This window comes from Scomber scombrus, chromosome 3 (genome assembly GCF_963691925.1).
Source record: "Scomber scombrus chromosome 3, fScoSco1.1, whole genome shotgun sequence".
In the NCBI taxonomy this organism is placed as follows: Eukaryota; Metazoa; Chordata; class Actinopteri; order Scombriformes; family Scombridae; genus Scomber; species Scomber scombrus.
This window is the reverse complement of record NC_084972.1, coordinates 32,399,842-32,415,568: the sequence shown is the minus strand read 5'-3', so window position 1 is coordinate 32,415,568 and position 15,727 is coordinate 32,399,842. Positions and strand designations below refer to the sequence as shown.

Genomic DNA, 15,727 nt, shown 5'->3' with positions numbered 1-15,727 from the left:
AGCTTCTACCAACTTCGGTGTCCTCCAGTTGTAATGTTAAAAAAACAAAGAGTGAACTCTGCAGGTAGTAATTCACACCTCTAACATAACCCCTTTATATTCTGGGGACGCTGAGATGAATAAACTTTAAGGATTATATAGATTACACACAGATTTACTGGGATTCTTATTTTAGAAACTAAAAGATGCTGTAGTAATGACTTTTAACCCTCCTGTTGTCCTAGAGTCAAGGAAGGAAGGGAGGAAGAAGGAAGGAAGGGAGGAAGGAAAGGAGGAAGAAGGAAGGAAGGAAAGGAGGGAGTTAGGAAGAAGGAAGGAGGGAATGAGGAAGGAAAGGAGGGAGTGAGGAAGGAAGGAAAGGAGGGAGGAAGGAAGGGAGTGAGGAAGGAGGGAAGAAAGGTAGGAAGGAAGGAAAGAAGGAAGGACAGAGGAAAGAAGGAAGGAAGGTAGGAGGGAGGGAGGAAAGAAGGAAGGAGGAAGGAAGGAAAGAAGGGAGTGAGGAAGGAAGTAAGGGAGGAAGAAGGAAGGAAAGGAGGGAGTGAGGAAGGAAGGAAGGAAGGGAGGAAGAAGGAAGGAAAGGAGGGAGCAAAGAAGGAGGGAAGGAAGGAAGGAAAGGAGGAAGGGAGAAAAGGAAAGGAGGAAGGACAGAAGGGAAGGAAGGACGGAGGAAAGAAGGAAGGAAGTAAGGTAGGAGGGAGGGAGGAAAGAAGGAAGGAGGAAGGGAGGAAGAGGAAAGAAAGAGAGAAGGAGGGAGGGAGGAAGGACAGAAGGGAGGAAAGAAGGAAGGAAGTAAGGTAGGAGGGAGGGAGGAAAGAAGGAGGAAGGACAGACAGAAGGAAGGGAGGAAGGACAGAAGGAACAGTCAGAAACAGAAGGGGTCAATTTGACGACAGGAAGCTTAAATTTGAATCTTTATTTCCATTTTCTCTTTTTCACACTTTGATATTTTTTTCTTGCTCTCTCAGGAGTCTTGAGTCCACCGATGGAAGTGCCGCAGATGGACGGGATGGAGCCAGAAACCGAGAGGATGGAAGTCCCGAACCAACTGCCTCAAGACCTCCAGGAGAACTTCGAGCCAGAGGAGACCAACACGTGCTGCCTTACCTCGGGAAGCTGGATCAGGACGGTAGCCTCGTGTGTCCCGAGCCTATCGAAGAACCCGGAGAGGAAGTGGACCGCTTGATTCTGTATCAGACGGTTGAGGAGGAGGAGGAGGAGGAGACGATGGAAGACTCTCTTGACGCTGAAACCTTGATAGGGAACGCGACCGGAGAGTTTCTGCAAGCGAGACGGATTTCGGAGGACGATCGAGCGGATCTCGCCGATCAAGTGGACGAGATATCGGAAGGGAGGGTGGATCACGTTTGTCTTATGGGCGACAAGGCGGCGAAGCAGCTACACGGCAAACAGAATCAGATGGAGCTAGCGAGCATTTACATTTCATCTCCTGCAGCGGGTTCGAAGTCCGATGAAACCGCCGCGGAGGGAAGCAGAGTCAAAACCGAAGTGTCGATGGATCCGGAAAGTTACGAAGACGTTGTCGAAGATCTGACGTTACCGGACAGCAAGAATAGAGTGTTGACGTTCTCCCTCGGGCAGGACAACAAAGACAACATGCTCGATCGGAATGAAATCAAAATTGCCTCGAATCTAGCCGTAAACAGCATCGACACGAAGCCCAACGACCTCAAGTTCTCTCTTCTGCAGGACAACGCCGGCGGGAGGAAACCTTCACATCTGCAGCTGCCGATTAAAATCGAGGAGACCAAGACGGAAGTCGGCGAGGACGATTACCCGATAGCTCCGAAGTCAAACGCGCTAAATTCATCGCTTATTCTGTTAAATCGGAGGTGTTGGTGACCAAAGCCGAGCAGTTGGACTTTTCCGTGAAACCGGAATCACTGGAGACCAAACCTGAAGATCTGAGCCTTCCGATGAAGCCCGAGAGCTTCGACAGCAAACCCGAAGTCCTCCAGTTCGCAGCGTACTCGCACAGCGCCGAAATCAAACCCGAAGCCAAACCGGTGGTTCTCGGGTTCGCCACGTATATAAGCGGAGTCGGGCTGAAGACCGAGACGAAGCCGGAGTTCGTAGCTTACCCGGACAGCTCGGAGATCAAACCCGAGGCCAAGCCGGAGGGACTGGAGTTCGCGGCGTTACCGGAGATCAAAGCGGAGACGAAGCAGGAGCTTTTAGAGGCGGACAGCACGGTGCTCACGCCAAAGCTGGAGCAGGCGGACGGGCTGGTGGACGCCACGGAAACGCTGGTGATGAAAGGACAGGTGAAGGAGGAGAGGCCCAGTACACCAGGTGAGAGGTTGAAACATATTAAAGCTGCAGTTAAAACTTATTTTCTTTATTTACTGATTATTTATTCAGCAAGCGAGAAGGGAAGGAAGGACGGAGGAAAGAAGGAAGGAAGTAAGGTAGGAGGAAGAGAGGAAAGAAGGAAGGAGGGAGGGAGAAGGACAGACAAAAGGAAGGAAGGGAGGAAGAAGGAAAGAAAGGAGGGAGCAAGGAAGGAGGGAAGAAAGGAAGTTAGGAGGGAGGGAGGAAAGAAGGAAGGAGGAAGGGAGGAAGGAAGGACAGAGGAAAGAAGGAAGGGAGGAAGGTAGGAGGAGGAAAGAAAGAGAGAAGGAGGGAGGGAGGAAGGACAGAAGGAAGGAATGGAGGAAAGAAGGAAGGAAGTAAGGTTTATTATTATTCTAAAAAGTTACAGAAATGGTTCAAAAGTTGTGATTTTGGGCTTTAAATAAACTATTTTCAACATTAATTAAACTGCTAAATCATTTCTTGATTAATCGATCAATTATTTAGTCCTTTAAAATTGTGAAAATGGTACTTACACGTACCTTTCCTTACTTTCTTCCCTCCTTTCCTTCCTTCTTCCTCCCTTCCTTCCTTACTCCCTCCTTTCCTTCCTTCCTTCCTTCCTTCCTTCCTTCCCTCCTTCCTCATTCCCTCCTTCCTTCTTCCTCCTTTCCTTCCACCCTTCCTTCCTCTGTCCTTCTTTCCTTCCTTCCCTTATGTCCTTCCTCCCTTCCTTCCTCCCTCCTTTCCTTCCTTCCTTCCTTCCCTCCTTTCTTCCTTCCTTCCTCATTCCCTCTTTCCTTCCTTCTCCCTCCCTTCCTTCCTTCCTCACTCCCTCCTTTCCTTCCTTCTTCCTCCCTTCCCTCCTTCTTCACCTCCCTCCTTTCCTTCCTTCCTTCTTCCTCCTTTCCTTCCTCCCTACTTTTTTTTTTTAGAGATAAATGTCTTTAATTAGCTTGTTTTGTCCGTTCAGCAGTCCAAAAGTCTCATAATTTTTAATTTATTGTCACATATGAGAAAGAAAAGCAGCAAATACTCACATTTGAGAAGCTAAAACCAGATGATATTTTGTCTTTGAAGGATGCAAGAAACTATTTAATTATCGAAAATAGTTGCCAAGTAATTATCTGAGATCAGGCGAAATACAATCTGAAAGGGTTTCAGAGGTTAAAACACATTAGAGCTGCAATTAATACTTATTTTATTTATTTAATACAGAAATGTTACAGAAATGGTGACAAATGTCCTTTAAAAGTTGATTACTCTTTCGCTATTTTCATCATTGATTAAGCTGCTAATTCTTCTTCTTGATTAATCGATCAATCATTTAGTCAATAAATTGTAAAAATGGTATTCACAATGTTTTTAGAACCTAAATTAATGTCTTCAGTTTGTTTTTTAAGACTCCCTTCCTCCCTCCTTCTCTCTTTCTTTCCTCCCCCCTACCTTCCTTCCTTCTTTCCTCCTTCCTTCCTCCTTCCTCTCCTTCCTTCTTCCTCCCTCCCTCCCTCCCTCCTAACTTAAAGATTTTTAATTTATACTCACATTTGAGAAGCTGAAACTTGATGATATTTTGTCTTAGAAAGATGCCAAAAACTATTTAATTATCAGAAATAGTTGCTAAATAATTTTCTGTCAATCAATTAATCAATTAATCAATTAAATCATTGCAGCTCTACTAACGACTGAGTTAAATTAACCTCTTGTGTGAAAGGATTTAATGATGTAAAACTGATAAAAAAAATACATTTGAAAAGTGAAAATCTGCAAATATTTGTCATTTTATTAGATAGAAAACTTTTATAACTGTTATTAAAATAGTCTAATTAATCTCATGTGGACTGACTAATGGACTACTCATCTAATTATTTAATCTTCAGCATATAATCTTATTTTAATCACAGTTTTGTTGTGGTTGTAAGAATCAAATCATAATGATAAATACCATCTTTCTCAGAATATTAAAGCCATATAATCGATCTTAAACCCGCCATCCTCTCTTTTGCAGTTCCTGTGGTGGAAGCTTACGCCGGCAGTCCGAGGTTTGCAGCTCCTATTTCCATCTGTGAGATTCCCGACAGTCTGCACGACTCCCGGGAGCCGACCATCGCTCAGCTGTTACAGGAGAAAGCACTTTACTCGTTTTCTGAGTGGCCAAAGGTACAAATCTGTTACTCTGATACATGAACGTCTAGAATCTGTTTGCATGCTGTTGTCTTAAAATTTCAACATATAAAACATGAGCTGAGGTTAATTATTTAACCCTTAAAAGAGGAGATACAGACTCTTTACAGCCTATTAGGAGCATTATTAGTTAAAGTGGTTGTTTAATTGTACTGTATGTGCCTTTAATTGGTAGACTGGAAGCTTGTTTGTAGGCTTTTACTTTTAAATAAATCATTAAAATCAGTTTAGAAACTAGCATGTGTGATATTAATGACCAAAGAAAGCAATAATATATCACTTCTCTTTATCAAATAAAGCATTAAGTGGTTTTATTACCATTATGACCATTTTTATACCTTAATAGGGACGCTGATCTTAGAGGAGATACAACTCATAAAAATCCAAAATTTCACAATATTTTAAATGTATATTTATATAAATGTTTAACTCAGGTACACATAAGATAACTAAGATTTCACGTTTCATTTTCCAGCTACGAGTGTAATATTTAGGGGTATTGCGCAATACTGATGCAGCAAGTTACATGTCTTTAGTTAGTTTTGTACTTAATTAATTTTAGTACCAATTACTCATACTCAAGTACCTTCTTTCTTTCTTTCTTTCTTTCTTTCTTTTTACTCATGATTTCAATGTTGTCGTACATGCACAATGACAATAAAGACTATTTTTATTCTTTAAGGGTTAAATAAGCTATATAATGTGAGGGTCATTGATTATATTGAGTCACTGCTCACTCAAAAGTTGTGTTTTCTTCCACAAGAAGATAAGAGATAAAACTTTATTGTCAGACAGGTCTGAACATTTTCTTGCATCCATCAGCAGCTCCATTGCAAACACAGACATGTAAACACTAATACACAAAAACAGTGACAACAGACAAAGCAGTGACGCATCAAACTCTACAAACAACATGATCTTGACTTAAATTCAGTGTTGAGCATAAGGACATTGAACACATAGATTATATATTTAATTTTTCACATCTCCTGATCCTGTTTTAACCGCAACACCTACTGCAAGTGTAATATTTAGGGGTATTGCGCAATACTGATGGCAGCAAGTTGCATGTCTTGTATGTGTGTGTGTATTATGTGTTTTAGTTAGTTTAGTACTTAATTAATTGCAGTACGAATTACTCATTTATTTTATTCTTTTAAAAGGACCTTCTTTCTTTCTTTTCAATTTCGTTGTACATGTACAATAACAATAAAGATTATTCTTATTCTTTAAGGCTTAAATAAGCTATATAATGTAAGGTTCATTCATTATATTGAGTGTTTTCTGCCACAAGAACACATTTAACACATAGTTTATAATGAACTTGCATCTATTCACATGATCTTCTTCATGCCTCTGTGTTTAATATTTGCTGTTTCCTCCTTGCCACCCCTTCCTCCTCTTCCTCGCCCCTTCCTCCTCCTCGCCCCTTCCTCCTCCTCCTCGCCCCTTCCTCCTCCTCGCTCTCCTCGCCCCTTCCTCCTCCTCACCCCTTCCTCCTCCTCGCCCCTTCCTCCTCCTCACTCTCCTCGCCCCTTCCTCCTCCTCACCCCTTCCTCCTCCTTGCCACTTCCTCCTCCTTGCCACTTCCTCCTCCTCGCCCCTTCTTCCTCCTCACCCCTTCCTCCTCCTCGCCCCTTCCTCCTCCTCGCTCTCCTCGCCCCTTCCTCCCCCGCCCCTTCCTCCTCCTTGCCACTTCCTCCTCCTCGCCCCTTCTTCCTCCTCGCCCCTTCCTCCTCCTCGCTCTCCTCGCCCCTTCCTCCTCCTCACCCCTTCCTCCTCCTCGCTCTCCTCGCCCCTTCCTGCAGGACCGGGTGATCATCAACCGCCTGGACAGCATCTGCCACGCCATCCTGAAGGGGAAGTGGCCTTCATCCAGCGAGCAGTACGACTCTCCCGGCTCTCTGGCTGCTAACTCCTGCCTGGCTAACAGCTTAGTGCAGCACCACCAACACCGAGCCAGCTTCCTGCCCACCACCACCATCACCACCACCTCCTCAGGCTCCGTCCCAGGCCAGGCCCGGGTTCAGCAGGCCAACCCTGGACTCAGCTTTTCAATCCCTCCCCCTCTCACCAGACTACCTAAGGTGAGAACACCTCTATGATCTTAACCCCTAATGACTTATATCTCTATCTTTCTCTTCTTGTACATATCAATGTTTCTATCATCTGTCTACATTTATCTTCGCTGTCTCATGCCATGGTTCATACCAGTGGTGTCCAGTTTGCAAACAAGGAATCTACAAACACTTTAATTTATTATTATTTAAAACATTTGCATAGTATTGAGCCAACGCTATAAGTGAAATAATACTAATAATCATAATAATAACAATGATATACACTTATTTTAGCATAGTACTGGACACCTAGTTCACACCATTGTATTGTTGCTTTATTGTAAAGTTCCCTGTCTCAGTAATGTGTATTGTTGATATTATAAATGTTGATATCAGACTTGGGTAGCTAGTTATTATTTTAAAATATTAATTTTGCTACATAAATATGTATAAAAACATCATGTATGTGTGTATTTTAATGAGAGACATTTTAAATTATGGGCTAAAAAAATCTCAATTTGTTTGCTTAAATGAATTCATAGTGTGAGTAATTATGTGTACAGTGATGTTAAACACAGAGCAGAGAACAGATGGGTAGTTTGCTGTTTATTCAGCTCCAGATTGTTTCGTCTTCAGACGTAAACAAACCAGGAAAACTCAAGCGCCTGAAACTCAGGTGCCTGAAGCAGCTTCTTAACCCTCCTGTTGTCCTCGAGTCAAGGAGGGAAGGGAGGAAGGAAGGATGGAAGGGAGATAGGATGGAAGGGAGGAAGGAAGGGAGGAAGAAGGAAGGATGGAAGGGAGGAAGAAGGAAGGAAAGGAGGAAGAAGAAAGGAGGGAGGGAGGGAGGAAGGAAGGAAGGAAAGGAGGGAGGGAGGAAGGAAGGAGGAAGAAAAAAGGAAAGGAGGGCTGGAGGAAGGAAGGAAGGGAGGAACAAGGAAGGAAAGGAGGAAGGAAATGAGGGAGCAAGGAAGGAAAGGAGGGAGGAAGGAAGGGAGGAAAGGAAAGAAGGAAGGGAGGAAGCAAGGAAGGTAGGAGGGAGGGAGGAAAGAAGGAAGGAGGGAGGGAGGGAAGGAGAAAGGAAAAGAGGAAGGGAGGAAGGAAGGAAATTAGCAAGGAAGGAAGGGAGGAAGGACAGAGGAAAGAAGGAAGGGAGGAAGGTAGGGGGAGGAAAGAAAGAGAGAAGGAGGGAAAGAGAGAGGAAGGAAAGAAAGAGATAAGGAGGGAGGAAGGACAGACGGAAGGAAGTAAGGGGTCAATTTGACCCGGGAGGACGACAGGAAGGTTAAAGACTTCATTACCAAGAGTCCATAAAATCAATGTTTAAATATCAGTTCAGATTTCGGGCTCGAGGTTTTTTTCCCAGGTCTGGTTGACAGCCGCCACTGTGTTGTCTCAATCCATATGTATGTTTAACAAAGTCATCATCTCTCTCCCATCCTTGTCTACCCCTCACCCATCCTGTCCACCCTGACAGTACATGCAGCGGGGTGGCGCATGCGGGCGCGGAGCTTGGCGCCTCACCTCCTTGCCTCTCTTACAGGAGAGGCTGGTGGCTCCTCCTTACCTCCCCGAGCTCAAACGAGCGGGGGGTCGGAGGTCTTTCGACTATGAGGCTGCTGCTGCTGCAGCAGCTGCCAAGGTGTTAGCTGGGAAAACAGCCTCGTCGTGCCACGCCGCTTCCGCCGCCAGCTCCGGCGGTGAAAAAGCGCCAGTGGTCGCCCCGGCCTCTCATCGTACGGGAGCCATGTTGATTAACGGGTGGCAAGAAACAGCCATTGATCTAACCAAGTCGTCGGGAGAAATAAGCACCAGCAGTGGCGTCGGGACGGGCGACGCCGTGGTCGCACCGGGAATCGGCCACCACGGTGCCAGTGCAGGCAGCACGCACAAGCTGCCTCCGCCTCCCATCACAGCACCCATACCGGGCTCTGTCGGCATCGACATGGCCGGGATACTGCAGGCCGGCCTCATCCACCCTGTAACGGGGCAAATAGTTAATGGGAACCTGAGGGGAGATGATTCTCTGAGGAGGAGGAGAGGGAGGAGGAGAAACGTGGAAGCACTGTACTCTGAGTTCACCAAGAGCCGAGGACTGCACCTCCCAGAGACACAGGTGGGTAGAGGGAGGGAGGATCAGAGGAGTGGGGGATTGGAAGGGGTGCTGAGAAGAGAGAGGGGCAAAAAGAGGAACAGGACGGTTTATACAGAAAGTGTAGCTTGAGACTCAGGTGTGCAGATAAGTGATGGACGAGGGAACATTTTCAGAGTGAGAGCAGTTAAATTTTTGTGTATTTGCTTCATTTTGGGGGGGAAAAAAGTGATAAATTGATTAGAAAAAGAAAGAAAAATCCCTTCTCTGAATGTCAAAACGTTAAAACATCAGCTCCTGTGTGTGTGTTTGTGTGTGTGTGTCTGTTTGTGTGTGTCTCTACCTGCAGAGTCGAGTGGAAGTGATCAGCCACTCCTCCGTTTCCTCCTCCACTTCCTCGCCGTCCCCGTCTCCGTCAGAGCGACCCGCCGGCCCACCGACGCCGTCCTCGTCCTCCACGCCGACCCCCACCCAGACGCCTCCGCAGCCGGAGATCGTGGCCATCGACAGAGAAGCGGCGAGCAAAGGTCTGATCGAGTGGCTGAGACAGAACCCGGGTTACAGCATGGATCTGCCCGCCTTCGCTCACGTAAGATAATATTTAGTGGTGTTATGTTAATCTTGAGAGGAAATCAGTGTAGTTTGTGGTTTTAATCTCTGCTTTTCATGATTTGTGTTTTAATTCCCAACTTTTTTTAATTTTGAGGTGCAAAAATATGATTATGGCTCAGTAACAAATAAGGGTTGGTAAGATGAAAATTATCTTAAAAAATATTTTTAAAAGCAGCATCAGATTTGTTAAAATGTACATTTTGTGTTTTTGCTGGTTTTATATCATTTGAAATGATGTTTGCACCATTTTTTAAACCAAAAGTAAGACTGAATGCTTCTGAAAATGTCAAATGGTGTAACCACAACAGAATGAGAAATATTACATATTTTATCACCTAGAAAGAAAGAAAGAAAGAAAAAGGAGGAAGAAGAGAAAGAAAGAACAATAAGTTGGAGGAGGAGGAGAAAGAAAGAAAGAAAGAACAAGAAGTTAGAAAGAAAGAAAGAAAGAAAGGAAAGAGTGAAGGAAGAAGAGAAAGCATAAACAAGAAGTTGGAGGAAAGAAATAAAGAAAGAAAGAACAAGAAGTTGGAAAGACAAAGTTAGAAAGAAAGAAAGAAAGAAAGAAAGAAAGAACAAGAAGTTGGAAAGACAAAGTTAGAAAGAAAGAAAGAAAGAAAGAAAGAAAGAAAGAAAGAAAGAACAAGGAGTTGGAAAGACAAAGTTAGAAAGAAAGAAAGAAAGAAAGAAAGAAAGAAAGAAAGAAAGAAAGAAAGAAAGAAAGAAAGAAAGAAAGAACAAGGAGTTGGAAAGATAAAGGTAGAAAGAAAGAAAGAAAGAACGAACAAGGAGTTGGAAAGAAAGAAAGAAAGAAAGAAAGAAAGAAAGAAAGAAAGAAAGAAAGAAAGAAAGAACAAGGAGTTGGAAAGAAAGAAAGAAAGAAAGAATGTATTGTTATATACATTGTTATGTTTGATATATTCTCTCTAAAGCAGAGATGTGATGCTGGGTCCTTACATGTGTGTGCAGCTGAATTGAATCTCAACTTAACCTTTCAACTTTGTTTCCCACCTTCTTCCACTTTCAGTTTCCTCACCCCTCTTTCTCCTCCTCCTCTCTGCAGTCTGGCCTCCTGCATGGCTTCGTGGAGCGTCCCAAGCAGAGGAGGCATCGCTGCAAAGACCCCACCAAGCTGGATATCAACTCTCTGACCGGGGAGGAGAGAGTCCCTGTAGTACACCGAGGCACCGGACGCAGGGTAGAGGAGACACACACACACACACACACACACACACACAATCACACACACACACACACTTGACCTCCCGGGTCAAATTGACCCCGTCTGTTTTGACTGTTCCTTCTTTCCTCCCTTCCTTCCTTCCGTCTGTCCTTCCTTTCCTTCCTCCCTTCCTTCTTTCCTTCCTCACTCCTTCTCTCTCGCGTTCCTTCCTCTCTCTTTCCTCCCTTCCTTCTGTCCTCCCTTCCTCCCTCCCTCCTTCTTTCCTTCCTTCCCTCCTTCCTTCATTCCTTTCTTCCTTTCCTTCCTCTCTTCCTTCTTTCTTCTTTCCTCTGTCCTTCTTTCCTTCCTTCCTCCCTTCCTCTTTTCCTTTCTCCCTCCCTCCTACCTTCCTTTCTTCCTTCTTTCCTCCGTCGTTCCTTCCTTCTTTTCCTTCCTCCCTCCCTCCTTTCATTCCTTCTTCCTCCCTTCCATCCTTCCTTCCTCCTTCCCTTCCTGCCTTCTCCCTCCCTTCCTTCCCTCCCGTCCCTCCTTTTCCTTCCTTCTTCCTCCCTTCCATCCTTCCTTCCTTCTTCCTCCCTTCCTTCCTCCCTCCCTCCTTTCCTTCCTTCTTCCTCCCTCCCTCCTTTCCTTCCTTCCTCCCTCCCTCCCTCCTTTCCTTCCTAATCCTTCCCTTCCTTCCTCCTTCCCTTGTTTCCTTCCTTCCTTCCTTTCTCCTTTCCATCCTCCCTTCCATTCTTCCTTCTTCCTCCCTTCCATCCTTCCTCCCTCCCTCCTTCCCTCCCTCCCTTCCATCCTTCCTCCCTCCCTCCTTCCCTCCCTCCCTTCCTTCCTCCCTTCCTCCCTTAAAACTAACATAAAGGAACAAACCTAAACTCAGCATCTCTTCTCTGATATCTGACTGTTGTTTCCTTTCCTTGCAGCTTGGTGGCGCTATGGCTCCGGCTATAAAGGAGCTGTCCAGGTGGCTGGATGCCAACACAGAGTACTATGTAGCTCCAGACTGGGCTGATGTGGTCAAACACTCTGTGAGTATTATAACACATACATACTGTTCAAGTCACATTTGAGCCATTTTTGACATTTAGAAGCAATTAAAAACAACATAAATTACATTATTTAAGCCTTAAATGTTATTATTTTTGACCTAGAATGAACAAAAATGTAATAAAATGATATATTTTTGTACATAGAGGGTGTTAAAGGTTATTGTGAAGCCTAATATTCAAAAGTTGTTGCATCCTTCACTTTAAATACATTATTAGATATAATTATGTCTGTTATGTTCTCATTTAATATAACATAAAATCATAATATAGTGTGATTGTGAATGTATTTTTACTATAATAATGTCAAAATCTGAAGATAATATGAACATAAAATACATTTATGATTCAAAATGTAATTATAAAGTCATACTTTTTAAAATGTCATTATTTAAACATTAAATTGTGTTTTTTTTTACTTGATATTTGTTGTTTATTTCTCTTTATGTTTGTTTATTCTCTTTATTTTTTCTATTTTTCTATAACTGAATTATTGACAGACTGACTATTTTATATGACAATGATTATTTTATTATGACTATTTTAAGGCAACTATTTATTTTAGGACACTTTTAATACTTTTTAAAGACATTATTTATTATTTTAAGACAATTAGGATGCTGCTATTCTGCTGAACTAAGTCTCATTATATTGTTTTATCAGTGCAATTATAATAAAGTATCTATTTATCATCCTGCTGCAGACATAAAGCTGCACCATTATCAACCTAAACATTATATTATTATTATTATTATTATTACTTAATATATGCTGTTAATTTCTCTTTTTCTTTGTTTATTCTCTTTATTTTTAAATTTTTCTATAACTGAATTATTGAAAGACTGATTATTTTATATCACAACGATTAAAGATGCTGCTATTCTAAATGATTTCCTCAACTTCTTCTTCTTATATTTCATCGTTTAGTCTCCGATGACGTTAACCTCTTCCTCTCCTCTTCCTGCAGGGTTTCCTCCCCGAGGGGAAGTTCTCTCGGATCCTGACCGAACCGGTCAACAGAGACCCGGGCTCTCGTCGCCGCGGACGCCGTCCTCGCAGCGAGATGCCGAAGCCCCTCCTGTCCGTCTCCGACTCCTCCACCTCCGGCCTCGGCCCCCCTCTCTTCATGAACGGCGGCCTCATCGGCAGCATGGACTCCATGGTCGCTATGCAGAACCTCCGCGGCGGCATTCCCGGCATCCCCATCTCCGGGATCATGGCGGCGGGATTCACTCACGGTTTCCCGGCGGCGGTCACGGCCGGAGGAGCCGGAGCGTCCGCCGAAGACGCCAAGAACGGGTTGAGTATGTTACCCATGATGCTTCACGGCATCCCGCACCCCCATGGGGCCGGGATACCGCAACACGCCTTGTTCAGCGTCGGCGCGATGATGGCGCACACGGCCCCGCCGCCGCCTCACTCCACTTCCTCCTCCACCTCCTCGTCTTCTTCGTTGTCCGCGGCGAAGGTCACCACGACGACCGCGCCGTCGATGTCTGAGGCGGCGAGCCCCTCGTCGACTACGTCCGCAGACAGGGAGAGCAACGCTGCATCTTCTTCCGGCGGCGATAAAAGCCGCGAGGAGAAAGAAGCGGCGGAAAGCAACAAGAGAGCGGCGGAGGCGACGGCGGCCATCATCACCTCCACCAGCAGGGCTCATCTCGGCGCCGCTCACATCGGAGGCGGCGGCGGCAGCCATCTTACCTTCAACCCCTTCCTGATCCCGGGAATGTCCCACGGCCTGCTGTACCCGCACATGTTCCTACCACACGGTGGCATCATGGCGCTGCCCGCCATGCCGCCCGGCGCCGTAGACGGCTCCCCGGGCAGCCCGAAGAGGAGGAGGAAGAGAGGAGGGGGGCGGGAGGGAGAGGAGGAGAGGGAGAAGGAGGGCGAAAGTACAGTTAAGGCTAGCGTCATCTCTCATCACCCCGCCTCCTCTTCATCATCTCCCTCCTTCTCCTCTACCTCGGCTCCAGAGGTTGGACCACCTCCGACCGAAGAGCCTCAAACCGGGCGGGGAGACGAAGGAGGAGGAGGAGGAGAGGACGGGCCCTCGGAGCCCCAGCAGGAACTGGACTCCCAGAACCAACCTGAGGAGGGAGCCACGGCAACGACGACGACAACGACGACAGTGGAGGAAGAGGAGAAAGAGGAAAGATTGGAGGACACAGGAGGAGGAGGAGAGGGAGAGGCGATGGAGCAGGAGGAGGAGGAGCAGAGACAGGTGGACGGAGAGGAAGGGTAGAAGGAGGAGCGCGGAGGGAAAACTGCAGAGTGAGGAGAGCGAAATCCTCCCTCTCTCTCTCTCTCTCTCTCTCTCTCTCTCTCCTCCTGTCGTCTCCTTCTCGACTGAGCAACAGTGTAAAGTTTGTGCCGTGTCTGTCAGTCAATGTCCATGTAAAGACTTTTATTATGATGATGATGATGATGATGATGATGATGATGACTAATAATAATGATTATATTCAACTCGGTCATGTTTATATACCAGGACCCCACCCCCCCTCCCCCTCCCCCCCCCCTCCCCTCTCCCTCTTCTCCCACCACCACTCCCCTCCTTGTATACAAAAAAAAACTACAAAAAAAAAAAAACTAGTGTAAGAAATGATCTTCTGTGTATTCTTCCCCTTTATTCTGCAACGAGACTCGAGTCGGGAGGGACACTTCTCATCAACAGGAACACACACAAACACACTTATACACACACACAAACACACACACACTCACACAATGCAGGCAAAGATGTGCTAACCATGAGCGGCTTTGACAGTTACATTTTAAAAAGGTTTATAAGCTCAAAATCGATCCAAGATGGTCCGCCGTCGCTTAGTGTGTTTTTTTGGTGTTTTTTTGGACACGCAGCTTCATTTTTTTTTTTTTTTTTTTTTTTTGGCGAGGATGACTCTGAAAACACAGACAGCCTCTTCACACTCCACTAAATCTCCTTTTAATCTCCTTTTTTTGTGCAATTCTCAAAAAAAAAACCTGCAGGCTAGTTTCTAACCTGGAAGTGTTATTAACCTAGGACTAAAACTAGCATTCCCAGATACATGTGACACTAAAAAAAAAAACTACCTTTTTTTTTTTTCCTTAGTTGATACCGAGGGGGGAAAAAAAAACGCTGGTAAACATTAACCGAATATGCAAAAGTTACTCTACCAGGAAACCAGGCAGCAGCAGCAGCTATAATACATTTCAGGCCCTTTTTTTTAAAAGTCTCTAAATCACCTTAATATGACTCCAAATACTTTTATTATCTTTTAAAATGCTACTAAATTAGAAAAAATATAAAAGTTGTTATTTTTTATCCACTAAAATTGACAAAATGTGACTAAAATATTAATTATATAATATTAAAATATTTTTCTTCTTCTCCCCCAATATTATTATTTTAACTGTAACTTTTATAGTTCAGAGTTACACGTCATGTTAATCTTCACACTAGCAGAAATTTTAAAAAGTCAAAAGCAGGAAATGTTGGATTTGAACAGCTTTCCCAACAAGAGGAGCTCCACTTTTCTTTTCTTTCCCTTTCATCCATAAAAGCAGAGAACAATCATGAGAGTATTATTATTCTTTTTTAAAGACCATGTTGAGATTTGTTTCTTCTTCTTCTTTTTTAATAAAAAAAACCTCAGACACAAAGTCACTTTGAGAGACTTCCCCCCTCCTCACACATGTTTGGGCCTAATCAGAAAAAATATAAATAAGATGCATTTCACAGTCCGGCCACCAGGGGGCGGTAGGAGTCAGATTTGATTGTATCCTGTCCTGCAAAAACACTGAGTTTGGAGGGAAAATAGGAGAGAATAAGATGTTTTCTTTTGCTTTTCTTTTTTTTCTCATGGAGTTTATTTTAAAGTCCCAAAAGGATTTAACTTACAAGCAAATCAATGAAACAGTGGCTCATCAGAAACGGTGCATAAATAACAGCTGCAGAATGGTTGCAATCATGACCTGTAGCATCATGTCCTCTTTTATTCTTTTTTTGGCCATGCTGTCCTCCCCCTCACTTCTATCTCTAGTGTTCAGAGAGATATAATCTGTGCGTAGTCGACCATCTGTCCAGTGAAAGGGAAATATAGTCTTTTCTTTTTTCTTTTTTTTTTCAGGAATGAAGAAGAACAAGAAGGAGGGATACAAAACGGCCTCGTCGTTTGTTGCTCTTGTTGTTTCTTTTTTTTTCTCCTCACGTTATTATTATTATTATTATTATTAAAGAGTTTCAAAAAGATGTAAA

At 44.3% G+C, this 15,727-nt stretch overlaps 1 protein-coding gene across 1 annotated transcript; it reads left to right on the top strand.

Moving 5' to 3' along the window:
• The first annotated feature begins 982 nt into the window (after window positions 1-982).
• Window positions 983-14,651, top strand: chd6 (chromodomain helicase DNA binding protein 6). Its single transcript, XM_062414617.1, is given in 10 exon segments — window positions 983-1,082; window positions 1,085-1,779; window positions 1,782-2,310; window positions 4,319-4,470; window positions 6,303-6,581; window positions 8,032-8,670; window positions 8,996-9,235; window positions 10,322-10,456; window positions 11,362-11,466; window positions 12,452-14,651. Coding segments are annotated over 10 exon segments (4,155 nt in total). The 3' UTR covers window positions 13,733-14,651.
• The last annotated feature ends 1,076 nt before the right edge of the window (window positions 14,652-15,727 follow it).